Source organism: Oncorhynchus gorbuscha, linkage group LG01, assembly GCF_021184085.1.
Source record: "Oncorhynchus gorbuscha isolate QuinsamMale2020 ecotype Even-year linkage group LG01, OgorEven_v1.0, whole genome shotgun sequence".
Classification (NCBI taxonomy): domain Eukaryota; kingdom Metazoa; phylum Chordata; class Actinopteri; order Salmoniformes; family Salmonidae; genus Oncorhynchus; species Oncorhynchus gorbuscha.
The window spans coordinates 12,360,103-12,386,461 of NC_060173.1; the positions used below are offsets into that span (position 1 = coordinate 12,360,103).

Consider the following 26,359-nt stretch of genomic DNA (forward strand, 5'->3'; position numbering starts at 1 on the left):
AGTCATCTCCTCCATATAGCCCGACTCACACACACACACACACACACACATCCAAACACACATTTAAACAAAACATATACTGTTTATTTTTTGTGATTGCTGATTGGTTCATTTGTACACCACACACTCATACACATAAACAAATTTACTTTCAAACAGTTTACCTGAATATAGCCCGCACCGTGTACGTTTGTTTCAAAACTACGCACACATTAGTTAAATTTTTTATTTAGGGGCGCGTTTAGGCTACAGCTGTTTTTGTTCCTTTGACTCACTCTGCAGTGTAACATGAAGACAGAGAGACAACCCACCAACTGGAACAGCTCTTGATTATAAGCCTCCCCTGTCTGGAGCAGAGCCTCCAACGCAGTTGATTTGACCAATTGAATGCCAGAAGAGTGTTCCAACAGGAGTGAACTTCGATACAATACTCTTATTTGCTAAACCCTTTATTACACTTGGCAGATAGACAACAAAAAACAACTGCTACCTCTGAAGGACATTGTTGACTTTTTCCTGGGCACACTAGAGTTAAAGTCTCACCACGATTAGGCTGATTGGATTGAAATCAGCCACTAAAGAGCCAACATGTCTGGGTTCAAAAGTTCAGTGAATTTGCTGAGGGTCGCAGTCAGGTCGCAGATCGTCTCCAAAGCCGCCCTGTCACACAAGCCTGCGAAGCACCACATATCCGCGGGCGTAAGTACATGCAGCAGGTTGCTGAGCACTTTCTCTATCCTAGAATGCTCTGCGGGGAGCAGAGCGTAAAAGCTCGTCCTTCACAAATCCATTTGATTTCTGTCTATTTGAAGCATGATTTTGCATTATAAGACTATATCAAAGTCATATGGGGTTAATGTAAACATGGTGATATTAATAACTAACTATTACAGCTTTATGACTTCTCACACGGTTAGGCTATAGGGTCCACGGCTAGAAAAGATACAGCTTTTGTCAAATTAAGGTCAAACGTTTATTTTTCTTGCATTGTAGCTAACCCTACCCCTAACCCTGTTTCCTAACCTTAGACGAAATCTCCTAACCTGCTACGAAAAGGGAAATCTTGACAAAAGCTGTACCCCGTCTAGTGAACACCAGTCTGGTCTATAGGGGAAGTGCGCATAACGCCATTATCACTGTAAATTCCTTCACGTAGGCTCGTCGGTTGCATGCATGGATAATTCAAGTCCGTTATTTTAAAGTGTGTTTGACATTTGTTTTATGTGTTTGGCATCGGATAACTAAGCTACGCACATTTCCTGCCTTGTGGTCTAGTTCATGTGCATGGAGCCTACTTGAAATTGTGCCAAATTATTTGACCTTGTAGGACTTTGCCAAATATAGTCAAACTGTGCCCAGTTTGATTTAAATCTACAGCTGGGACGTTGGGAACGATACTGACAGAAATGTCTCACCACTGTTTAAAGTCCACATTCTCATCTAGGGTGAATTCAGAACAAGTATGGACACCTTTTACATGTATGTCTTCTGTAACTTCCTCAGACATTTATCCAACATATTAGCCAAACACATGATGCATTTTTTGAAACCTTCAAGATCACATACAAAACCTTCAAGATCACATACAAAAACATGTGGATATCATATTCACAGGAGGCATGACACACCCATGTGTGTACATTGAGTCAAAACCATAGTTGCAGCTTGCATTTTGTAGACTGGGGCAGCAGGTTAGATAAACTGGACACCCTTATAGTATCAACTGTACCCCAGTGACAATTCAATTCCATCTGAGGTGATTAGGAAACATCTGAGGATTTCAGAAATGTATCATGTATTGGGTTAATATGTTGGACAGATGTCCGAAGAGGTTACTCTTTCTGAATTCACTCAAATAACATTACTAATATGAGTATTAATAAGAGTACTGATAACAGTACTAATACAAGTACTGATAATTGTAATAATAACAGTACTAATAACAGTATTAATAACAGTACTAATAAGAGTACTAATAACTGTATTAATAACAGTACTAATAACAGTTGTAATAACAGCACTAAGTACAGTACTAATATCAGTAGTAATAATAGTACTAATAACAGTACTAATAACAGTACTAATAAAAGTACTAATAACAGTACTAATAACAGTATTAGTAACAGTACTAATAACAGTACGAATAACAGTACTAATAACAGTACTAATAACAGTATTAGTAACAGTACTAATAACAGTATTAATAACAGTATTAATAACAGTATGAATAACAGTATTAATAACAGTACTAATAAAAGTATGAATAACAGTACTAATAACAGTACGAATAACAGTATTAATAACAGTACTAATAACAGTATTAATAACAGTACTAATAACAGTATGAATAACAGTACTAATAACAGTATGAATAACAGTATTAATAACAGTACTAATAACAGTACTAATAACAGTATTAGTAACAGTATTAATAACAGTACGAATAACAGTATTAATAACAGTACTAATAACAGTATTAGTAACAGTACTAATAACAGTATGAATAACAGTATTAATAACAGTACTAATAACAGTACTACAATGAAACATGAACAGGATACAGTACTAGAAGAACCAGGGCACCAGTACAGGGGGTCCCAAATGTCAACTGGTTCTCTTTCCTCCATTGGAAAAGCCTATAGGACTGTCCCACTTTAGCTACTCCATACTGTCCTACTTTAGCTAGCCATGGTTGGTAAAGTGGGACGACAACAAAAATGACTGAATGACAATTGAAATATAATATTGAAACATCCCATACGGAAAAGTAATACATGGCAATATATATACAGTATCAGTCAAAAGAATGAAATAACACATATGGAATCATGTAGTAATCTCAAATATATGTTGATATATCTCAAATATATGTTGATTTGTTTAACACTTTTTTGGTTACTGCATGATTCCATATGTGTTATTTAATAGTTTTGATGTCTTCACTATTATTCTACAATGTAGAAAAATAGTAAAAATGAAAAAGAACCCTGGAATAAGTAGGTGTGTTTTGACTGGTACTGTTTATGTTATGGGAGCATTATTTCAGTCATGGTAATAAAATAGAACAAATGACACAAAAAAACATTACCATTAATGCCCTATTTGCAATGATTGATTTGTAAATGAATTAAAGGCATAATTATCTTTTTTTTACCCCTTATTGTCAGTCAGATGGTTCTTTACCCTGTCCAAGGGCCAGGAGAAACTGTAATCCATGATTTAGAGGTGTTTAAATAGGCACTAATAACATGAGCATTTAACTTGGACTAATTGCCCCCATCAACCCCATAGTTGTTTTGTTAGCCCTCTGACTATAATGTGTAAAATAATGTGTAAAAAAGTCAACTATACCTTTAACATCCTTCAATTTATTCATAAAAAAAGCAACAACAGTGTAATGGTGTATACATTTTTAAATGGGATACTGTGAGATTTCCAGATGTAGATCATTTGTCTACTTACCCAGAGTCAGATGAATTGATGAATAGATTTTTATGTCTCTATTGAAACGTAATATTGAAATAATATATTTTCAAGATCAAATAATTATAGGCCTAAACATGATGTAAATGGTGTTGTTTTCATCCAGGAGCAAGCCATTGCATTGACAGTCTTTTTCATCACCATCCTGGGGCCGTCTGGTTATGTCCTGGCCCATCTGGAGGACTACAAGCACCACTCCTAAGTGGACCTGTCCGGACTGACCCCCGATCCACTTCACCGGTGAATTACTCCAGATGGCTTCTCCTGAAGTCTCCTAAACCCTTTATATGACGGATGATTATATTAATGAATGTACCAATAAATTAATGTCCCAATACTACGACTGTCTCATCTTCTGATCTAAACCATCACACACATGCACATGTAAAGCATATACAAAACTATGTTGACACCCCTTCAAATTAATGGATTTGACTATTTCAGCCACACTCGTTGCTGACAAGTGTATAAAATTGTGCACACAGCCATGCAATCTCCATAGACAAACATTGGCAGGAGATTGGCCTTACTGAAGAGATCAGTGACTTTCAACGTGGCACCATCATAAGATGCCACCTTTCCAACAAGTCAGTTCATCAAATGTCTGCCCTGCTAGAGCTGCCCTGGTCAACTGTAAGTGTTGTTATTGTGAAGTGGAAACATCTAGGAGAAATAACGGCTCAGACGCGAAGTGGTGGGCCACACAAGATCACAGAACGGCACCGCCGAGTGCTGAGCATTACAATGCCCCCATGAACAAAACGAGGTCCATACAGAAAGGGTTTGTCGAGATTGGTGTGGAAGAACTCGATTGGCCTGTACAGAGCCACTGACCTCAACCACATCGAACACCTTTGAGATGAATTGGAACTCCGACTGCGAGCCAGGCCTAATTACCCAACATCAGTGCCCTACCTCACTAATGCACTTGTGGCTGAATGGATGCAAGTCCCCACAGCACAGTTCCAACATCTAGTGGAAAGCCTTCAATACTTTTGGTCATGTAGTGTATATGTTCTAGTAGATCAGTAGGCAGAAGAGACATTTCAGGTCCTCACAAAAATGGACAACATATCTATTCTATTATGAATGCTATAATTATATTCTGATAGCTAAAGGTCTCATGGTGCATTTACAATAACCACAACACATTTTTCTTTCATTTAACCTTTATGCTGAGGAGTATTTCTGTCTGTAATAAAGCCTATGAGAAAAAAATAATTCTGATTGGCTGGGCCTGGCTCCCCAGTGGGTGGGCATGACTGCCAAGTGGATGGGTCTATGCCCTCCAAGGCCCACCCATGGCTGCACCCCTGCCCAGTCATGTAAAATCCATAGATTAGTGCCCAATTAATCTTTTTGAATTGACTTATTTCCTTAGATAAACTGTAACTCAGTAAAAATGTAGAAATTGTTGCATGTTGCGTTTATATTTTTGTTCAGTATAGAGTTGATTTGATTATAAAAATTGTTTTTGTGACATGTGCTGTATACGTTCAGATTTTGAAAATATGTAAACAACATTGCCTTTTAATGAAAGGTTTTGATATTCCTGAAGCCACTGAAAATAACTTTGATTCCACCCAGAAAACACTTTCCAGTACATTGCATCAGCCACCAGAGGGTAGCTTTTACTTTCAATGAGACAGGCTATGTATCCATATGACAGGGCTGCCCCCACCACTCTTCCTGGAGATCTACCGTTCTGTAGGGTTTTCAATCCAACCCTAAGCTAACCTATAGGATTCAGCTAGTTAAGGTCTTGGTGAACAGCTAATAAGAGAAATTAGAGTTGGGACTGAAAACCTACACGACGTAGAACTCCAGGAAGAAGGTTGGGCAGTCCTGACATAGTAGTCTGATTCTCCTCTTCCTCGATTTACATAATGTCAGAAGACAGAAGAAGCTCATCTCATCTCTGCAGTATAGCCGTGTTCACCTAAAATGACATCTCTAATTCTGAGCTGGTATGCTGGTGTTTGTTATGCGTTTAGTGGCCAGTAAAAAAAAACGCTTGATAAGACCTGGGACGTGTTCATTAGGCGCCAAAAGGAAGAAAATGGACTGTAACTACCTGGAGTTGTCCAATAAGAATCCTTCAGTTGTAAGTTCCATGGCAAACATTTTGTACAGTGTTTCCTGTTGGGTGTGCCCTAATGAACACAACCGAGGCCTTGAACCAAGTGCCTTACCTGTTCTCTTCCTGTAGCCATTGAAATCCCCATTTCCCTCTATATTGTATTAGTGGTCAATTAATAATTATAGGTGGTGGTTAAATCTAATATAGCACACTGTTTACTGCAACAAATATTTTTTGTAATATAAGATATTAATTAATAATTCATCTTTATTACTGTTTAATTACCATTGTGCCATGGACTTTCTCGGTAGATACCTGATAATTACGGTAAAAGTCAAATAAAATGCCAATAATATTTATTTATAAAAGATGCCAATTCAAGAGAATGTTTTTGAAACATTTTTACTGAACCTCACATTAGAGTTGGTATACAATATAAATTAGGGTAAATATATAAGTGGATTATTTTCATCAAACCTTTAAATTGCCATGAAACCACCTAAAATCAACAGATTGTTTTCTCATTCCCATTCTGAACTGAAATGTGCACATAACTGAGATAGCATAGTGGCACACCATATCAAGATCACCCATCCCCCAACACATCAGGTCACATAACATGAAAAACACCTCATAATATAATCAAATATTATACTTCATTTTGATGCTCTCTGTTCACTAATTTAGAACAATGCAACTACTGAAACAGTATTAATGGATTCATAATTTAATTCTATAAATAACTTTAATATAATTTGCTCAGTATAAGAACAACGCAAACAAAACCAGGGACAAATAAAGGGAAACTCATCACACAGTTTCATTCTGTCTTTTGAGAACGTAAAGAAGATTAAAGTCTTGAAACAACATTTAATGTGAAAGGAGTCCGATATGTAAAGTATTTCACCTACAAAAGGCAGAAAACATACCTAAACACACGGATGGAAGTTAATCACAACCCAGAACATTACTATATACTTAAGAAAGGTAGTTAACATTTCACATGCTACTCAAACACTGTAGCTATTTTAGTACACAGTCATTGTCTTACATCAGATGATGATTCTGCCTGCACCGATAAGCTTCAGAGCCTGTGACGGTTACACAACAGGTGACAGTCCATTATATTCATTCTACCTCCCCCTCGTCCTCGCTGCCTGAGCCTTGCTGTTGTTGTTGATCTTGTTGTTCTTTTTTATGTTCTTGTTGTTGTTCTTGTTGTTGTGGTTCTAGACGTAGTTGTGTTTGTAGGTGTAGTTGTTGTCCCTGTGGTATCTGGTCTCTCATTCGTCGCAGGTCGCCAGAATTCATCTGTGTCATCGAACCATCAATCCCCAGCATCATTGGCTGGATAATATTGGACCTGAAAGATAGAAAAGTCTCAACTGAAAAGACATGTATGATGATTCATTATTCCAATACATATGGCTGCAGTGCTGTGATCATTACTGTGTATTATTGATAATATTACATGTTTACCTTGTATTGAACATCACTATTGTTAGGAAAGGAGGTGGTGGATTAAGCAACAGGTAGACAGTCTATTTCCACATTTCCAAAGTCATTTTCCACATGTCTACAGTCCATTTCCACATGTCTACAGTCCATTTCGACATGTCTACAGTCCATTTCCACATGTCTACAGTCCATTTCCACATGTCTACAGTCCATTTCCACATGTCTACAGTCCATTTCCACATGTCTACAGTCCATTTCCACATGTCTACAGTCCATTTCCACATGTCTACAGTCTTTTTCACATGTCAACAGTCCATTTCCACATGTCTACAGTCCATTTCCACATGTCTAAAGTCCATTTCCACATGTCTACAGTCCATTTCCACATGTCTACAGTCCATTTCCACATGTCTACAGTCCATTTCCACATGTCAACAGTCCATTTCCACATGTCAACAGTCGATTTCCACATGTCAACAGTCCATTTCCAGATTATAGTCCGCTAACCAGTTTTATGACACTATGTTGCACAATCATACATACATACTGTTCTGTTAGGGGGTAGATCAACTTTAATATTGCAGATAGATTGTAGCTTCCATCAATGTAATTATCTGCATTATTTCCAATCCCCCATATATATCTAAAATAAATATCTATATATATATATACACTCTGTTAGCTGTTGGTAACAGCTCCTGCCTCAGCTCATTAATGATGCATGAACCACAGTGGGAAGGGAAGCGATGAGGACACCTGCTGGGAGCCTGTGGCACTGCTGTAGTGAGCTATCTGTGTCTGTGGCCCTGTTCCAATTAATGCATCCTTCCTTACGTTGTTCTTTAGAGTAATCCCTGATCTCACACGACTGGGTTGCTGTAGGATATCTAGCGGAGTCCTGGGTTTCACCTATCCAACCATTTTAGATCAGCGATCAGGCTACTTTGAAATTGCATCTTTACCTGGAGAGCTTATCAAACATGTTGACCAGCTTCATGGCCTCCAGCTCCTTCTGTTCCTCTGTCATTCCCTCCATGGGGTTGGGCTGCTCATCCTCCACTCTGCCTGTCACAGGGTTAATTCTGGCCAGGACAGAGAACACAATGCTACTCATTCTGAATAAGGCCAAGGTGGCCGAAACTAAATGTCAATGATTTTTAACTATTCTAAATAGGGCAGGTATGCATTATTTTCAAGCGCGAAACTGTGTCTGTTTCCCCTAAGGATGGAGAACAGAGCAGGGCTCCATTATTAATAAAGTTAAATTCAACTCACTGAGATTTGTCCATTATTAATAAAGTTAAATTCAACTCACTGAGATTTGGCCTCACGGTACTCTTCTGTGTCACTGTCCTCATCCTCAGAGTAGACGCCTGGGTTTCCCCCCCCTCGCAGAAGCCCCCGGGCGGCCAGGAGACCTGCTGCATTGCCATAGCCTGTGTACTTAATGAACCTGGACACTGCACAGGATGGAAATAGGGTGGAAGGGGGTGTGGATGGGGGAGAATAATTATATTACAAATCCTATAGTTTCCTTATTATGGTAGTTACCATACTTCCAAATCTGGTTCATCACTCGGCTATTGAGAAAGCCAGAAATCAAGGTTCCTACTATGATGGACAACAGTGAACAACACAGCAATAGAGGGTACACACTTCAGGGCTTTATGAATTGTAGAAAATTAGAAAGCAGAGGAAAACACCACCACTCACCACTTTCTTTGCACAGGACGAATAGGAACTCTGCTGCACAGTTCTTGACATCAGTGTCAATGTTGGTCATCAGGCGAACAAGCTTGTTGCGAAGGGCGTTCCCCACTTCTGGTAGATTCTTCACGTCCCGCAGAGGAGGGAGTACCTACACATACACACGCACACGCACACACACAAATGAAGAACCAACTCAATGGGACATTCAGTAATTGACATGCAATTGGATGAATGATGAGATGAAACGTCCAATCACCTACCTTCATCCTGAGGAACTTCCTGGTCTCCCTGTGGATGCGGGCGCTCTCAGTCAGCAGGTTAAGAGAGGGGAGCATGGTCTCCTTCAGTTTCTTGCCCTGGAAACCCACACACATAACTGTTATTAGACAGATCCAATTTGTAAGTCGCTCTGGATAAGAGCGTCTGCTAAATGACTTAAATGTAAATGTAATGTAAGATCATACAACAACCTCTTCAGCTAGCAGCTAGACCCACACACATAACTGTTATTAGACAGATAATACAACAACCTCTTCAGCTAGCAGTTAGACCCACACACATAACTGTTATTAGACAGATAATACAACAACCAGCTAGCAGCTAGACCCAAAAACATAACTGTTATTAGACAGATAATGCAACAAGCAGCTAGACCCACACCGACCGATATGGTGGGTATTACTTGTCAGATATTATCAAAGTCTCTCACAAGATTTGGTTCTGCGTGCCGAGATGAATTATTGCCATGTCTCTTATGGATGAGACTAGACTGTTTCATTACTGTCCTGGTTGTTTACCCATATCCCCAAAGACACTGGTGTGCCTTCCGGAACACCCTTGTGACAACCTCCTTCAAGAACAACATCCCATTTGGAGAGGTAATCATATCCCATCCACACAGCCAGACGCCCTCAGCAGGGACATTATTACATCACCTTTAATACCTGGATGGCACACAGAGCAGCTCCAGGAGCAAAGACTCTACAAGAGATGGCAATGAACTGATACACACGAATGCACGTCCAAACAATGTGTGTATGCAACTGTTTATGCCACCTTTATGAAAAAACACGTTTTGTTTGTAATGCAGGTTAGAGTTTTCCTTCATTCCATTTTAGGGCACCGTAAACTACGCCCACTGACCGTTGAGCTTTCATCCATTAGTTCTGCCATCAGAACAAGATTGAAATCTCCACTGAGCATTTCTAACGGCATCTCAACCTGCTGTTGAGGGTTAAAACCCAGCTCACCCTGTCTAGCCTCTTCTCCATGTACTCCAGGAGCATGTTGACGGCATCCATGTTGACCCCCATGTATTCTATTGAGCCCTGCTGAACCTTGGGCATCAGCAGCACATCCAGACAGGACAGAGGGAGGTTCCCCAGTAGGTTCAGTGAATGACTGCAGCCCAGGAGAAACACAAAGGGTTATGACAGGACACAATTTAGCTCAGGTCGGACTCAATTCCTGGAGGGCAAAGTGTCATCAGGGATTCGCTGCTCCTTTACTTGATTGAATAATTAAGGTCAATCTGGTCATCACCTGGCTGTCTAGGCCTTAATTGGACACCAATTGAAAGGAAATAACAAAATCAGCAGAGACATGGGACAGCCCTCCAGGAAGTGAGTTTGACACCCCTGATTTAGGTTCAGAAGAGCCTTTACTAAGATAATAAGACCTGTTACCTGTGAAACTCCTCTGTGTCGTCCTGTGCGTCAGCGCTGCTCATCAGACAGTGTCTAAGGATGGCTCCCAGGTGTCTGAACGCCGCTGCCTCCTCCTATAGGTTCAGCAGAGGAACTGTGATTATCATTATATTGATGTATGTAAACAACACTATGCAAAGTTTACAGTATACAGTAATATGCTATGGTGGACAGGGTTAGAGCCAATTCCATTTCAATTCAGTTAACTTCTTGCATTGATGAAATTGACCCAAACCCTGATGGCGGATCCACTCTTCAGTGCTCACCTCGTCCACCTCCCGGCGGTTGGCATCGTAGGTGATATTGAAGAGGATCTTGAGGATCTCCATGGCTCTCTCGATCTTCTCCCGGCTGAGTGGGGGCAGTTCAGCCGGTTCCTCAGAGTCCGGATCAACCTCCACCCCGGCCCGCCCCACCTCGAAGGTATCAGGCCAACACAGCCCCAATGTAGCATCCAGGTGGTTGGACAGCAGACTGACCCCCCGCAACTCCCTCAACAGCTGGGTTCGCATCGCCACACGCTGGGCGGTGAGAAGGAACATGAGGCGCAGGTCAAAGAACCTTACGTAGTGGTTCCACTGGTCCTCGCCACACTGCTTGAGACGCTCCGCGATGCCAACAATCAGCTGCAAATCCTGGCCCACCTGCACAGCCACCTTGGTTAAAGAAAGATATATATTATTATGAATGCATCCTAAATCACACTCTATTCATATTACAGTGCACTAATTTTGAATCTGGCCCCATATAAGTTATGTCCCAAATAACCCCCTATTCCCTACATAGTGCACTACTTTTGACCAAAGCCCGGTTTGGAGCTTGTGATCGCATCGGCGCTTCGCTCCCGCAGGTAGTATAACTTTTTACATTTCATTATATTTCACTATAGCACAACGGTTTGATTTGTCTAATCCTAGCAATTTCTTCTCAGCTAGCTACATAGCCGTCTTTGTATCAAAGATAATTGCGTAATTATCGTATTTCGCCGTCCTAACGTAGTCTTCACTAGCCAGTTAGCTAACGTCCACTGATTAGCTGCACTGGGAAAACTATTACACTCAACTGAACGACTTGATTAGTGTAGTGTTAGCTAGCTACACAGCTGTCTTTGCTGTCTTCGTATCTTCGTTCCAAGATAATTGTGTTGTTTAGGTTTAGAGTGCGTAGTCTTAGAGTGATTATCTTAATTTACCGAGGTTAGCTAGCCAGCTATTTGTCGTCCTTAACGTAGGAGACTCTGCTAGCTAGCCAACAGCTAGCCAACGCTAGCCAACGTCTTCTGAATAGAACTCAACAACCCGGTCGCATTCACAGGTAGTATCACATTTTCATTTAATTTCATTACAGTACAACGGTTTGATTTGTTCGATCGTAGCTAGCTACTTAGCTAGCTACATAGCCGTCTTTGTATCAAAGATAATTGTGTAGTCTAGAGCGATTTTCTAGGTTAGCTAGCCAGCTATTGTCGTTCTTTTAACGCAACGTAACGTAAACAACACTACTAGCTAGCCAGCTAGCCCCCGAACAGCAGCACTGTAGAAACTATTACACTCAACGGAACGACTTGATTAGTGTAGTGTCAACAACGCACCCACTGCCAGCTAGCCTAGTTCAGCAGTACTGTATCATTTTAATCATTTTAGTCAATAAGATTCTTGCTACGTAGCTTAACGTTCTGAACATTCGAGACGTGTAGTCCACTTGTCATTCCAATCTCCTTTGCATTAGCGTAGCCTCTTCTGTAGCCTGTCAACTATGTGTCTGTTTATCCCTGTTCTCTCCTCTCTGCACAGACCATACAAACGCTCCACACCGCGTGGCCGCGGCCACCCTAATCTGGTGGTCCCAGCGCGCACGACCCACGTGGAGTTCCAGGTCTCCGGTAGCCTCTGGAACTGCCGATCTGCGGTCAACAAGGCAGAGTTCATCTCAGCCTATGCCTCCCTCCAGTCCCTCGACTTCTTGGCACTAACGGAAACATGGATCACCACAGACAACACTGCTACTCCTACTGCTCTCTCTTCGTCCGCCCACGTGTTCTCGCACACCCCGAGAGCTTCTGGTCAGCGGGGTGGTGGCACCGGGATCCTCATCTCTCCCAAGTGGTCATTCTCTCTTTCTCCCCTTACCCATCTGTCTATCGCCTCCTTTGAATTCCATGCTGTCACAGTTACCAGCCCTTTCAAGCTTAACATCCTTATCATTTATCGCCCTCCAGGTTCCCTCGGAGAGTTCATCAATGAGCTTGATGCCTTGATAAGCTCCTTTCCTGAGGACGGCTCACCTCTCACAGTTCTGGGCGACTTTAACCTCCCCACGTCTACCTTTGACTCATTCCTCTCTGCCTCCTTCTTTCCACTCCTCTCCTCTTTTGACCTCACCCTCTCACCTTCCCCCCTACTCACAAGGCAGGCAATACGCTCGACCTCATCTTTACTAGATGCTGTTCTTCCACTAACCTCATTGCAACTCCCCTCCAAGTCTCCGACCACTACCTTGTATCCTTTTCCCTCTCGCTCTCATCCAACACCTCCCACACTGCCCCTACTCGGATGGTATCGCGCCGTCCCAACCTTCGCTCTCTCTCCCCGCTACTCTCTCCTCTTCCATCCTATCATCTCTTCCCTCCGCTCAAACCTTCTCCAACCTATCTCCTGATTCTGCCTCCTCAACCCTCCTCTCCTCCCTCTCTGCATCCTTTGACTCTCTATGTCCCCTATCCTCCAGGCCGGCTCGGTCCTCCCCTCCAGCTCCGTGGCTCGATGACTCATTGCGAGCTCACAGAACAGGCCTCCGGGCAGCCGAGCGGAAATGGAGGAAAACTCGCCTCCCCTGCGGACCTGGCATCCTTTCACTCCCTCCTCTCTACATTTTCCTCCTCTGTCTCTGCTGCTAAAGCCACTTTCTACCACGCTAAATTCCAAGCATCTGCCTCTAACCCTAGGAAGCTCTTTGCCACCTTCTCCTCCCTCCTGAATCCTCCTCCCCCCCCCCCCTCCTCCCTCTCTGCAGACAACTTCGTCAACCATTTTGAAAAGAAGGTCGACGACATCCGATCCTCGTTTGCTAAGTCAAACGACACCGCTGGTTCTGCTCACACTGCCCTACCCTGTGCTCTGACCTCTTTCTCCCCTCTCTCTCCAGATGAAATCTCGCGTCTTGTGACGGCCGGCCGCCCAACTACCTGCCCGCTTGACCCTATCCCCTCCCCTCTTCTCCAGACCATTTCCTGAGACCTTCTCCCTTACCTCACCTCGCTCATCAACTCATCAGCTGGCTACGTCCCTTCCATCTTCAAGAGAGCGAGAGTTGCACCCCTTCTGAAAAAACCTACCACTCGATCCCTCCGATGTCAACAATTACAGACCAGTATCCCTTCTTTCTTTTCTCTCCAAAACTCTTGAACGTGCCGTCCTTGGCCAGCTCTCCCGCTATCTCTCTCTGAATGACCTTCTTGATCCAAATCAGTCAGGTTTCAAGACTAGTCATTCAACTGAGACTGCTCTCCTCTGTATCACGGAGGGCGCTCCGCACTGCTAAAGCTAACTCTCTCTCCTCTGCTCTCATCCTTCTAGATCTATCGGCTGCCTTCGATACTGTGAACCATCAGATCCTCCTCTCCACCCTCTCCGAGTTGGGCATCTCCGGCGCGGCCCACGCTTGGATTGCGTCCTACCTGACAGGTCGCTCCTACCAGGTGGCGTGGCGAGAATCTGTCTCCTCACCACGCGCTCTCACCACTGGTGTCCCCCAGGGCTCTGTGCTAGGCCCTCTCCTATTCTCGCTATACACCAAGTCACTTGGCTCTGTCATAACCTCACATGGTCTCTCCTATCATTGCTATGCAGACGACACACAACTAATCTTCTCCTTTCCCCCTTCTGATGACCAGGTGGCGAATCGCATCTCTGCATGTCTGGCAGACATATCAGTGTGGATGACGGATCACCACCTCAAGCTGAACCTCGGCAAGACGGAGCTGCTCTTCCTCCCGGGGAAGGACTGCCCGTTCCATGATCTCGCCATCACGGTTGACAACTCCATTGTGTCCTCCTCCCAGAGCGCTAAGAACCTTGGTGTGATCCTGGACAACACCCTGTCGTTCTCAACCAACATCAAGGCGGTGGCCCGTTCCTGTAGGTTCATGCTCTACAACATCCGCAGAGTACGACCCTGCCTCACACAGGAAGCGGCGCAGGCCCTAATCCAGGCACTTGTCATCTCCCGTCTGGATTACTGCAACTCGCTGTTGGCTGGGCTCCCTGCCTGTGCCATTAAACCCCTTCAACTCATCCAGAACGCCGCAGCCCGTCTGGTGTTCAACCTTCCCAAGTTCTCTCACGTCACCCCGCTCCTCCGTTCTCTCCACTGGCTTCCAGTTGAAGCTCGCATCCGCTACAAGACCATGGTGCTTGCCTACGGAGCTGTGAGGGGGAACGGCACCTCAGTACCTCCAGGCTCTGATCAGGCCCTACACCCAAACAAGGGCACTGCATTCATCCACCTCTGGCCTGCTCGCCTCCCTACCACTGAGGAAGTACAGCTCCCGCTCAGCCCAGTCAAAGCTGTTCGCTGCTCTGGCCCCCCCAATGGTGGAACAAACTCCCTCACGACGCCAGGACAGCGGAGTCAATCACCACCTTCCGGAGACACCTGAAACCCCACCTCTTTAAGGAATACCTAGGATAGGATAAGTATTCCCCCCCCCCCCCCTTTAAGATTTAGATGCACTATTGTAAAGTGACTGTTCCACTGGATGTCATAAGGTGAATGCACCAATTTGTAAGTCGCTCTGGATAAGAGCGTCTGCTAAATGACTTTGTAAATGTAAATGTAGACTCTGGTCAAAGTGCACCTTAAAGGGAACATGATGCCATTTGGTACACAGACTATATCATTATGGTGCAGGAATAAAAAGCTTTGGGGAGTAGTTACATACAGCATTCTCTATATTCGGACCTCTTATTTCTTTATCTAAATATTATTTTTGCCCAGCACCGTCCGGTATTCCCCAGTGTGGTTAAGCCTATATCATCACATCACCCTTTTTTTTAATCCACCTTGTTGTGCAAGCAGATGTTGCAGATGCTCTTCAGCGCCTCTACGATAATCTCCAGGTCCGGGTTCTCAGCGAAAGGGACGAGGACCACGCCGCCCTCGCAGTCCACGTTGCCGTGGGAGATTGCGATGCCAGCGTGCCGGCTGAGGGTCTGCATGGCGGTGTGCGTGATGAAGGGTGCCACGTTGTTCTTGTCACGTGACAGGATGCGGATAGTCTCCAGACAGGCAAGCTGGCAGGACGGTTGGAGGTCTCGCTCCAGGAAGCCCAGCACTAGCTCTCCTAACCTCTGAGGACACAGGTGGACCAAAGAGACAGCATCACTAGACCTACGACACTGCCAAACATTTCTATACCAACGAGGTGCTTGTCTGTGTAACTAAAGTACATGCATGTCAGTACAGTCCCAAACAGGCCTTTCCCCATCTCCAGAGGAGAGGATGGGATGGGAAATTGCTTATTTTCATGAGATTCAACATCAATGCGGAATAGGTGTTTAGGAGGTTCTTCCACTAGTTCTGCATAAGGTATAGGTTTTAAGTTCCAGAAAGTCCTCTGTTTGGGCTTAAAACTGTGTAAAAATAGACCAAGTCAGAATCAAAGCCACCAAGCTACCCTGTGATCTGTGAGTAACAACAATCATTTATTCATCAGAGACTCTCTCTTCCTTTCTAGAGATATCGCAGTAACACCCTATAAAAAGCCTTTTAATAATACACACACGATGCCTCTAATAAAGAACTGTCTCATTTGACTGATATGATGACGGGAAACAGTCTAAATCATATCTCTGCATATCTGTGGGCCGTGATAGTGACTGGCAGCTGTCTGCACAAAAGCTGCCACACTGAGACGAGCTTAGACATATTATTCACTGGGGTCTCAGATGCTTCCAATATACATAAATAAAGTACAAATGCCAAGTAATTAATAGCCAGTATATTGGAATGCCATCATTGTGAATCTGAATCAATCTAAATCAAATTAAGAGTTGAAAATAGACTACAGTCCAGCTTTGTTTTGTCATTATGAAGGTAGACTACAGTCCAGCTTTGTTTTGTCATTATGAAGGTAGACTACAGTCCAGCATTGCTATTTCATTATAAAGGCAGACTACAGTCCAGCATTGCTATGTCATTATGAAGGTAGACTACAGTCCAGCTTTGTTTGGTCATTATGAAGGTAGACTACAGTCCAGCATCGCTTTGTCATTATGAAGGTAGACTACAGTCCAGCATCGCTTTGTCATTATGAAGGTAGACTACAGTCCAGCATCGCTATGTCATTATAAAGGTAGACTACAGTCCAGCATTGCTATGTCATTATAAAGGTAGACTACATTCCAGCATCGCTTTGTCATTATGAAGGTAGACTACAGTCCAGCATCGCTTTGTCATTATGAAGGTAGACTACAGTCCAGCATTGCTATGTCATTATAAAGGTAGACTACAGTCCAGCATTGCTATGTCATTATAAAGGTAGACTACAGTCCAGCATCGCTTTGTCATTATGAAGGTAGACTACAGTCCAGCATTGCTTTGTCATTATGAAGGTAGACTACAGTCCAGCATCGCTTTGTCATTATGAAGGTAGACTACAGTCCAGCATCGCTATGTCATTATGAAGGTAGACTACAGTCCAGCATCGCTTTGTCATTATGAAGGTAGACTACAGTCCAGCATCGCTTTGTCATTATGAAGGTAGACTACAGTCCAGCATTGCTATGTCATTATAAAGGTAGACTACAGTCCAGCATTGCTATGTCATTATAAAGGTAGACTACAGTCCAGCATCGCTTTGTCATTATGAAGGTAGACTACAGTCCAGCTTTGTTTTGTCATTATGAAGGTAGACTACAGTCCAGCATCGCTTTGTTATTATGAAGGTAGACTACAGTCCAGCATCGCTTTGTCATTATGAAGGTAGACTACATTCCAGCATCGCTTTGTCATTATGAAGGTAGACTACAGTCCAGCATCGCTTTGTCATTATGAAGGTAGACTACAGTCCAGCATCGCTATGTCATTATGAAGGTAGACTACAGTCCAGCATCGCTTTGTCATTATGAAGGTAGACTACAGTCCAGCTTTGTTTTGTCATTATGAAGGTAGACTACAGTCCAGCATCGCTATGTCATTATGAAGGTAGACTACAGTCCAGCATCGCTATGTTATCGTCAGAAAGACACAGCATAACCCATCCATAACCAAGTAAAGTTCAGGATCATGAGTCTGTACACGTCAGATGTTTTCCTGTCCCGATATAACACAGTGCACCCAGTGGGCCCTGAATGTCCTGAGGCAGTAAGTTAAAAGCTTTAGAAACAGAATTATAGCTGCCTAAGTCAGGAGTCTGGGCCATTTAGAATACCTCCCAAATAGTACCCCATTCCCTCTGGTGTGCACTACTTTTGACCAGGGCTCTTGCCGAAAGTAGTGCACTATGTAGGGAAGAGGGTCCCATTTGAACCCAGCAGATGTAGCGCTCACAGCATAATGTCTTTCCCTCCCCTTTGGGAGACAGAGTGAGGACAAGTCAGTTGTTGAATGCTGAGAATGATTGATGGTTGCTGCTCACTCAGCTTGCCTGTGCTCTGCTCTATACTTGGGGAAACTATGATAATGAGAATTGACAATGCCCTCATCAATTAATTGCCTAAATATCTTGCGTTGTGTGAGGTCTCCAGAGATAGCATGTGGCTACCCGAAATAAATAGCTTTGAGGGATAGGACACAGCAAATATAGGACATCAGATAAGAATGACATAATAGCTTGTAACTGGATGTAACCAATTAGACTGAAGCAAGTCACAGATACAAGTGACAGATAAAAATCACAGATACAAGTCACAGATCCCTATTTCTCCAAAACACAGTACATGAATGCACACTTCCGGTCGGTCAGGACTTCTCCAAGTAGCTCCAAACCGAAATAAATTCACCACGGAATAGTGGCTTTGTCCCAAATGGCCCCCTATTTCCTATATAGTGCACTGCTTTAGACTGGAGCCCAATGGACCCTGATCAAAAATAGTGCACTACATAGGGAATAGGGGGCCATTTGGGATACACCCAGTATCTGCTAAGTTCTCTCATAATGCCTTCTTTCAGATAGGGTGCTGTCAACAGTGAACTAACCGCATCCCACATTTAACTTGACCATGGCATCGATCCCCGGGACCACCCATATGTAGAATGTATGCACACATGACTGTAAGTCGCTTTGGATAAAAGCGTCTGCTAAATGGCATATATATTGAGAAAACTTGACCATGGCATTGGGAACTTGACCATGGCATTGAGAAAACCTGACCATGGCATTGAGAAAACTTGACCATGGCATTGAGAAAACTTGACCATGGCATTGAGAACTTGACCATGGCATTGAGAAAACTTGACCATGGCATTGAGAAAACTTGACCATGGCATTGAGAAAACTTGACCATGGCATTGAGAAAACTTGACCATGGCATTGAGAACTTGACCATGGCATTGAGAACTTGACCATGGCATTGAGAACTTGACCATGGCATTGAGAAAACTTGACCATGGCATTGAGAAAACTTGACCATGGCATTGAGAACTTGACCATGGCATTGAGAAAACTTGACCATGGCATTGGGAAAACTTGACCATGGCATTGGGAAAACTTGACCATGGCATTGGGAAAACTTGACCATGGCATTGAGAACTTGACCATGGCATTGAGAAAACTTGACCATGGCATTGAGAAAACTTGACCATGGCATTGAGAAAACTTGACCATGGCATTGAGAAAAATTGACCATGGCATTGAGAAAACTTGACCATGGCATTGAGAAAACTTGACCATGGCATTGAGAACTTGACCATGGCATTGAGAAAACTTGACCATGGCATTGAGAAAACTTGACCATGGCATTGAGAAAACTTGACCAAATCATCCAGTCCCGGATATAATGGAATGCTGCTGTTGATGATGGCCTATACTCCAGCAGTTGTAAGCCCTAAGTAAGTATTTGGCAATAACATTTGTGGAGAGGGACTATAACGTTACATACAGCTATGGACAGCATCTCCAAGGATCATCAAATGATATGGATTCTCAAATAAGTATGGGCTATATTTCAACACACCGCGAGGAGCGATGGGCCTAAGTACCTTTCAACATGTCAGAGATAAGACTGATAAACCTAATTGTGATGGATATCAGACAACATGCTGTCAATAATGGTTAGAAGTGCAGCAGAACATGAGTGAGTCATCATCGACTAGTTGTGAAAACATCCAGGAAGAGGGTCTGATGCCCCTGTAGATGTAAAGACAATCTCTTGGTCACTTGCTGCAGGTTGTCTCTCATGAAAATAATTACATGTCTACTTCTACGAACCCAAAGTGTATTTCTTGATATAATGTAACAACAATGAATAATTACTTACATTATGCCAAATGTCTACATACATCATTAAGAATTGAAATAGTTGTAGAGATAAACTTTGGGTTGAAATATACTGAAACACTACCATTACACACGTATACCTCTTGTAACTTCCCATCCTAGTGTACAGGCACGCAAGAAGAAAGAGATGAAAGATGAAAAAGAGAGTTAGGGTGGAGGGGATTTGGTGAGACTGACCAGCATGGGTTATACTATACTCTATACAGTTTGGCTGATACCAACTATCAACTTTGGTGTTTGGGCTGTATCTCACTGTGATTCTACATAAACCAGATTACAAACAAACAGTATAGTTAAAAAGCTGATAATTCCAATGCCTCAATGACCAACAACCGTACAAGGGCGATAGGGTGCCTTTTCAGATGTAGCCTATTCCCTAGATAGTGCACTACTTTTGACTAGGCCCCATAGGGCTCCGGTCAAAAGAAGTGCACTACATAGGGTGCCGTTTCTGACACATCCATATTAAAAAACTAAACTCCGTACCTCTCTCTGCTCCTCTTCATCTGTGGTAAATGTGAAGCACTGGGTCATCTAGGAGGATACAAGAAAGTAAAGAGAAAACATTATAAAACATTTCACACAATTCATTGTGAATTAGCATACAGTACAGTAAAGTAGAGTGCTCGTGTTCCAGTGGTGAGAGCGTTTTGCCTATCTCTCTCTCTCTCTCTCTCTCTCTCTCTCTCTCTCTCTCTCTCTCTCTCTCTCTCTCTCTCTCTCTCTCTCTCTCTCTCTCTCTCTCTCTTCCACATCAGGGTGGAAGATTATTACAGTTTACCTATAGTAAGCCTGTTACCAGACCAACCCTTTGTAATGTTACAGTACGCCTGTTACCAGACCAACCCTTTGTTACACTACAGTAAGCCTGTTACCAGACCAACCCTTTGTAGTAATGCTACAGTACGCCTGTTACCAGACCAACCCTTTGTTACACTACAGTACGCCTGTTACCAGACCAACCCTTTGTAATGTTACAGTAAGCCTGGTACCAGACCAACCCTTTGTAATGTTACAGTACACCTGTTACCAGACCAACCCTTTGTTACACTACAGTAAGCCTGTTACCAGACCAACCCTTTGTAATGTTACAGTACACCTGTTACCAGACCAACCCTTTGTTACACTACAGTAAGCCTGGTACCAGACCAGCCCTTTGTTACACTACAGTACGCCTGTTACCAGACCAACCCTTTGTTACACTACAGTAAGCCTGTTACCAGACCAACCCTTTGTAATGCTACAGTACGCCTGTTACCAGACCAACCCTTTGTAATGTTACAGTAAGCCTGGTATCAGACTAACCCTTTGTAATGCTACAGTACGCCTGTTACCAGACCAACCCTTTGCAATGTTACAGTAAGCCTGGTACCAGACCAACCCTTTGTTACACTACAGTATGCCTGTTACCAGACCAACCCTTTGTTACACTACAGTAAGCCTGTTACCAGACCAACCCTTTGTAATGCTACAGTAAGCCTGGTACCAGACCAACCCTTTGTTACACTACATTACGCCTGTTACCAGACCAACCCTTTGTTACACTACAGTAAGCCTGTTACCAGACCAACCCTTTGTAATGCTACAGTACGCCTGTTACCAGACCAACCCTTTGTAATGTTACAGTAAGCCTGGTATCAGACTAACCCTTTGTAATGCTACAGTACGCCTGTTACCAGACCAACCCTTTGCAATGTTACAGTAAGCCTGGTACCAGACCAACCCTTTGTTACACTACAGTACGCCTGTTACCAGACCAACCCTTTGTTACACTACAGTAAGCCTGTTACCAGACCAACCCTTTGTAATGCTACAGTAAGCCTGGTACCAGACCAACCCTTTGTTACACTACAGTACGCCTGTTACCAGACCAACCCTTTGTTACACTACAGTAAGCCTGTTACCAGACCAACCCTTTGTAATGCTACAGTACGCCTGTTACCAGACCAACCCTTTGTAATGTTACAGTAAGCCTGGTACCAGACCAACCCTTTGTTACACTACAGTACGCCTGTTACCAGACCAACCCTTTGTTACACTACAGTAAGCCTGTTACCAGACCAACCCTTTGTAATGCTACAGTACGCCTGTTACCAGACCAACCCTTTGTAATGTTACAGTAAGCCTGGTACCAGATCTGTTTGTGCTATCTTGCCAACTCCTTGTCACTCATTGGCACACCAAACAATGGTTGCCATGACAATACAATTTGTTAGTTGGAAAGAGAGCAGAAGCTGCCTGGGGGCCAGGCTAAAGCTACAGGATCAGATGAGAACCATTTAGATGGACAGGATTTGAAGGGAATCTATTTGTGTTTCTCAGAAGACTTAATCCTGTTATGCCAATAGATGCGAACCCACAGAAGTCTAGGTAGGACTGACTACTGATGCTCAGTGGGTAGTCTCTGTGAGGTAACTCTGTCTAAGGAAAGACAAATCAAACAAGCATCACTCTAAACTATGCCTCAATAAGTATTGACTAATTGGGATGAATTTGTAAAGCTGAATTGTTTCTGCATTGCCTTCAATCCAATTTGACTCAATTATGCCTGTTCCCAAAGTCACATGTTAGTAATGGTCACATGGTATACGTCTCTGTAGAGAAGTGTATATTGTGAAAGGCACTTTGTGTGTGGAGGAACGGGATACTCATCCACTGCTGAGATATGGCCCTATCATTTTACTGATTCATTTCCAGTCAGACATCATCACATAAGGATGTCAGAATTGGGACTAATGTGTTCGTCCACAGACATATGTAGGCTGAATACCCACTATAAATAATAATACTGTGGAATATGATGGAAATAATACAGTAATATCACACACACACACACACACTCACACTCTCTCTCTCACACACACACACACACACACACACACACACACACACACACACACACACACACACACACACACACACACACACACACACACACACACACACACACACACACACACACACACACACACACACACACACACACACACACACACACACACAGTGGGGATTGTTGACTAAAGAGGGTTACAGGGTATGAGGTCGGTTGCCCAGGCAATGGCCTCCACAGCGTAGACTGAGCAGACAGCAGGGTGGTAACATAGAGATCCGATTAAATGATACTTATGGGTGGTAGTCTGAGGGTTAGGAAGGCTGATATATACTCAAAGTGTGTCTGCATATTGCTAGGCTTCCTTTAGCTTTATCCTGCTATGATATCTTACAGATATCCCACAAATCAATGCCTGTAATGATATCGAGAGATAGAGAAAGAGACTGTAGCCTCCCTATCCATGACAACAGCATGATGTGCACACAATGCTACAATGACATGTTGATATATTTATGAATAGGTCTACAACAGATGTATTATGGCTGCTGGTGCTCAACTGACAGTTAGTTGACTGTCACACTGTAGTACCTACCTTATGTAAATGCGTGTGCGTTTATGCGTCGCTCCCCAAAATAACACTTATTATAAGAGCTCGGGACGTCTACGAGGTTGAACAGTCCGTTCGCATGTTTCTGTTGCAATTGATCATCAAAGTGTCATGACGTTACATTATCGTCAAAAGAGATGTTCAACCTTATTACTGTCAAATTGCAGAGGAATTCAACTTAGAAGAAAACATATTTCATACGGTACTTGATAACGATATCGACAACAATTTACCTTTTTATTGTACGTCTGCAGTGCCATCAATGCGGCATCTTGATCACCCGTTTCCATGTTTTCTATTATGGCATTTAAATCCATGTTAATTGTTGTTGTGTTCCCTGTCCACCCGAATGTTTAGCGCCTCGCGGATATCACGTACAGGGCTCTACCGTACTGATAGCTATATGCACATATGACTCTGAGTGATAGTCACTCGGCTCTGATCCTGGAACTCAAAAACCAGCGATGATAAGATTAGCGGAGGATTGCAAATTTACCACACAGCACCCTGGGATTTGTAGTTCCATTTCGGTAAACAGCATAATATGGAGATATTATTTACACAGAAGATGTTCTGGATTCGGAGAAAATCATATAGAAATACGTATTTACAGCTAAACTCTAGACCAACACACCAGCACTCCTCCCAAACCCTATTTTACGCTGCTGCTACTCTCTATTTATCATGTATGCATAGTCACTGTAACTACACGTTCATACATACTACCTCAAATGGCCTGACCAAAAAGTGCCCCAGCACATTGGCTACCGGGCTATCTGCATTGTGTCCCGCCACCCGCCACCCACCACCCGCCAACCCCTCTTTTACGCTACATACTACCTCAATCAGCCTGACTAACCGGTGCCTGTGTGTAGCCTCGCTACTTTTATAGCCTCACTACTTTTATAGCCTCGCTACTGTTATTTTTCACTGTTATTTTAATGTTGTTTTTGTTTCTTTTACCTACCTATTGTTCACATAATACCTTGTTTGCACTATTGGTTAGAGTCTGTGGGTAAGCATTTCACTGTAAGGTCTACACATCTTCTATTCGGCGCAAGTGAAAAATACACTTTGATTTGATTTAAGTTATATATGTACATGGCCACATCTCTGAATTGTGAACACTTTTGGTACGTCAAAAGATTCTAAAAGTGTAATTTCCTCAGAAAGCGTCTCAGTCATCCAGTGGCTTCATCCCCAGGGAGGCCTTCCAGAGACTGTTTGATGAGCTGGACAAGGATCAAACAGGTATTTATATTTTATCTCTACGACAATGTTCATTTCTTCAAAACTATGCAGTTGGCAGACTGTCAGTCTAACACCAAGCAGACTTTCATCATTTGCCTTTGTGCTTGCATTTGCAACGGAAGAAAACATTTGGACAGAAGAAAATCTGAAAAGTTATTGTGAAAGGAGATTGAACAGCAAATTGAAGTCATTGTTTCCCTCTGTAGCATCCTCCTTTGCCTGAGTACTCATCTAAGTTCCTGCGCAAGGTTCAGTTTATCTTCATTCAGCATTATGTCACTGTGGTGGGGAATGTGCCCCAATGTTATCTGCATCTGTGTGAATTCACTATGTCACAAGTTCACAATGTCACAATATTTAATGAATTAACTTATATATTTGTGTTTCTGCTTGATCCTAACAGCTTTTAGTTACGACACTAACCTGGAATCCTAACTGACAAGCTTTGTTTCACCATAACAATATTGAAACCGAGTTTATGAGTTAAGATTCCAGGCTACTTATTCAAAGTAATATTATTGATAGAGATGCTTTAGTGAATGTACACTACTATGCTTTGTACACTCTATGTTGGCCTGTTCATCCTGTAAATTGCTTGACAACTTAAAAGTAGGGCTCGTCCGGGATTTGAACCCGGGACCTCTCGCACCCTAAGCGAGAATCATACCCCTAGACCAACGAGCCTCTCTTAGGTTCAACAACCAAGAGTTTAAATTCCACTGCATGCCACGTGCATGAGGAATTCCTCTGAAGTTAATGTTGCATGCTCAGTAAAACTGTTCAGAGACTACCACCTAGTGGCTATTCTAGACTCTACACAAACACAGACATGTTGATCAAATGGAAACAGATGGAGGACTCATCATGGACATAACGCATTTTGGAAAGGACATTGCAATTGAGGGCTTCCACCATTTTAAAGTAGTCAACTGGGTGGGTTTTAATATGAGTTGGGAGGAATCAGTCAAAGAAAAAGAAGCCAATTGACTACTTTAAAATGGAGATAATATAAGTCCTCTATTTATCTCTGTTATTGATCATCATTAGAGTCCATTGGAAAGACAGAAGATATAGTCCCTGGCCCATTTTGTTCACCTTCTCTGCATTTGATGTCTCTGGTCTAAAAATGAGTATTTCTTCAGAATTTAAGGGGCTGCATTGTATTGTATCCCATTTTATTTTTAGAAAACGTGTAAGGTCAAAGGTCTTGTATGGTATATGCATGTATTAAGTATATTGTATATGCATCCAAGCATCATAAATGTTCCTCTAGATTATCCTGGTGATAGACTGTGAGAAGAATCTCTAAACGAGACAACTACTATTTAGAGGCTCAACATTTAAGGCCATTTGAACGTAAAATGTACTACAAGTAGTAGTTACAAGTAGACATTAGTTACTGTGCCTGCAGTGCACTGCCGACATGAATGACTCATGTATAGCAGGTATGGGTCTTGCACAGTTTATGTCAATAGCTCCATGCAATTCACAGACTTTATATATCTCTGTCACAGGAGGTTGGTGGCACCTTAATTGGGAGGACCGGCCCGTGGTAATGACTGGAGGGAATCAGTGGAATGGTATCAAATACATCAAGCAGGTGGTTTGATGCCATTCCATTTGCTCCGTTCAGCCATTATTATGAACCGTCCTCCCCTCAGCAGCCTCCACTGATCTGTTTTTCAGACAATCCACTGTTTCTTGATCCTTTACTACCTGCTGGAGATGGCGCTGA

At 42.9% G+C, this 26,359-nt stretch overlaps 2 protein-coding genes and 1 non-coding gene across 5 annotated transcripts; 1 reads left to right on the top strand and 2 right to left on the bottom strand.

The window, feature by feature from the left end:
• The first annotated feature begins 290 nt into the window (after nt 1-290).
• Nucleotides 291-3,823, top strand: LOC124033177 (cytochrome c oxidase subunit 8B, mitochondrial). Its single transcript, XM_046345143.1, has 2 exons — nt 291-699; nt 3,590-3,823. The coding sequence occupies exons 1-2, from the start codon at nt 589-591 to the stop codon at nt 3,683-3,685; spliced, it is 207 nt and encodes a 68-aa protein (XP_046201099.1). The 5' UTR covers nt 291-588; the 3' UTR covers nt 3,686-3,823.
• A 2,079-nt stretch (nt 3,824-5,902) lies between these two features.
• ric8a (RIC8 guanine nucleotide exchange factor A) lies at nt 5,903-23,997 on the bottom strand. Of its 3 annotated transcripts, XM_046345153.1 has the most exons (12): nt 23,607-23,997; nt 20,420-20,467; nt 20,014-20,031; nt 15,498-15,785; nt 10,704-11,093; nt 10,417-10,511; nt 9,982-10,132; nt 8,992-9,087; nt 8,735-8,879; nt 8,337-8,481; nt 7,984-8,103; nt 5,903-6,926 (listed from the first exon to the last, which is right to left on the bottom strand). In XM_046345153.1, exons 1-12 carry the CDS (start codon nt 23,688-23,690, stop codon nt 6,692-6,694), a joined length of 1,815 nt encoding a protein of 604 aa, XP_046201109.1. In that variant the 5' UTR covers nt 23,691-23,997; the 3' UTR covers nt 5,903-6,691. The 3 variants fall into 3 exon arrangements, with proteins under 3 accessions (XP_046201109.1, XP_046201116.1, XP_046201123.1); XM_046345160.1 differs by lacking the exon at nt 20,014-20,031; XM_046345167.1 differs by lacking the exons at nt 15,498-15,785; nt 20,014-20,031 and having other exon boundaries at nt 23,607-23,996.
• A 1,239-nt stretch (nt 23,998-25,236) lies between these two features.
• On the bottom strand, nt 25,237-25,308 carry trnap-agg. Its single transcript has one exon. It is a non-coding gene; the product is annotated as a tRNA-Pro (tRNA).
• Nucleotides 25,309-26,359: the final 1,051 nt, after the last annotated feature.

Coding starts and splice junctions, on each gene's coding strand:
- LOC124033177 (XM_046345143.1), top strand. CDS start 589: ATGTCTGGGTTCAAAAGTTCAGTGAATTTGCTGAGGGTCGCAGTCAGG. Junction 700..3,589: donor AGCACCACATATCCGCGGGC/GTAAGTACATGC, acceptor GTTTTCATCCAG/GAGCAAGCCATTGCATTGAC.
- ric8a (XM_046345153.1), bottom strand. CDS start 23,690: ATGGATTTAAATGCCATAATAGAAAACATGGAAACGGGTGATCAAGAT. Junction 10,512..10,703: donor ACCGCCGGGAGGTGGACGAG/GTGAGCACTGAA, acceptor CTGAACCTATAG/GAGGAGGCAGCGGCGTTCAG. Junction 10,133..10,416: donor GACACAGAGGAGTTTCACAG/GTAACAGGTCTT, acceptor CCTGGGCTGCAG/TCATTCACTGAACCTACTGG.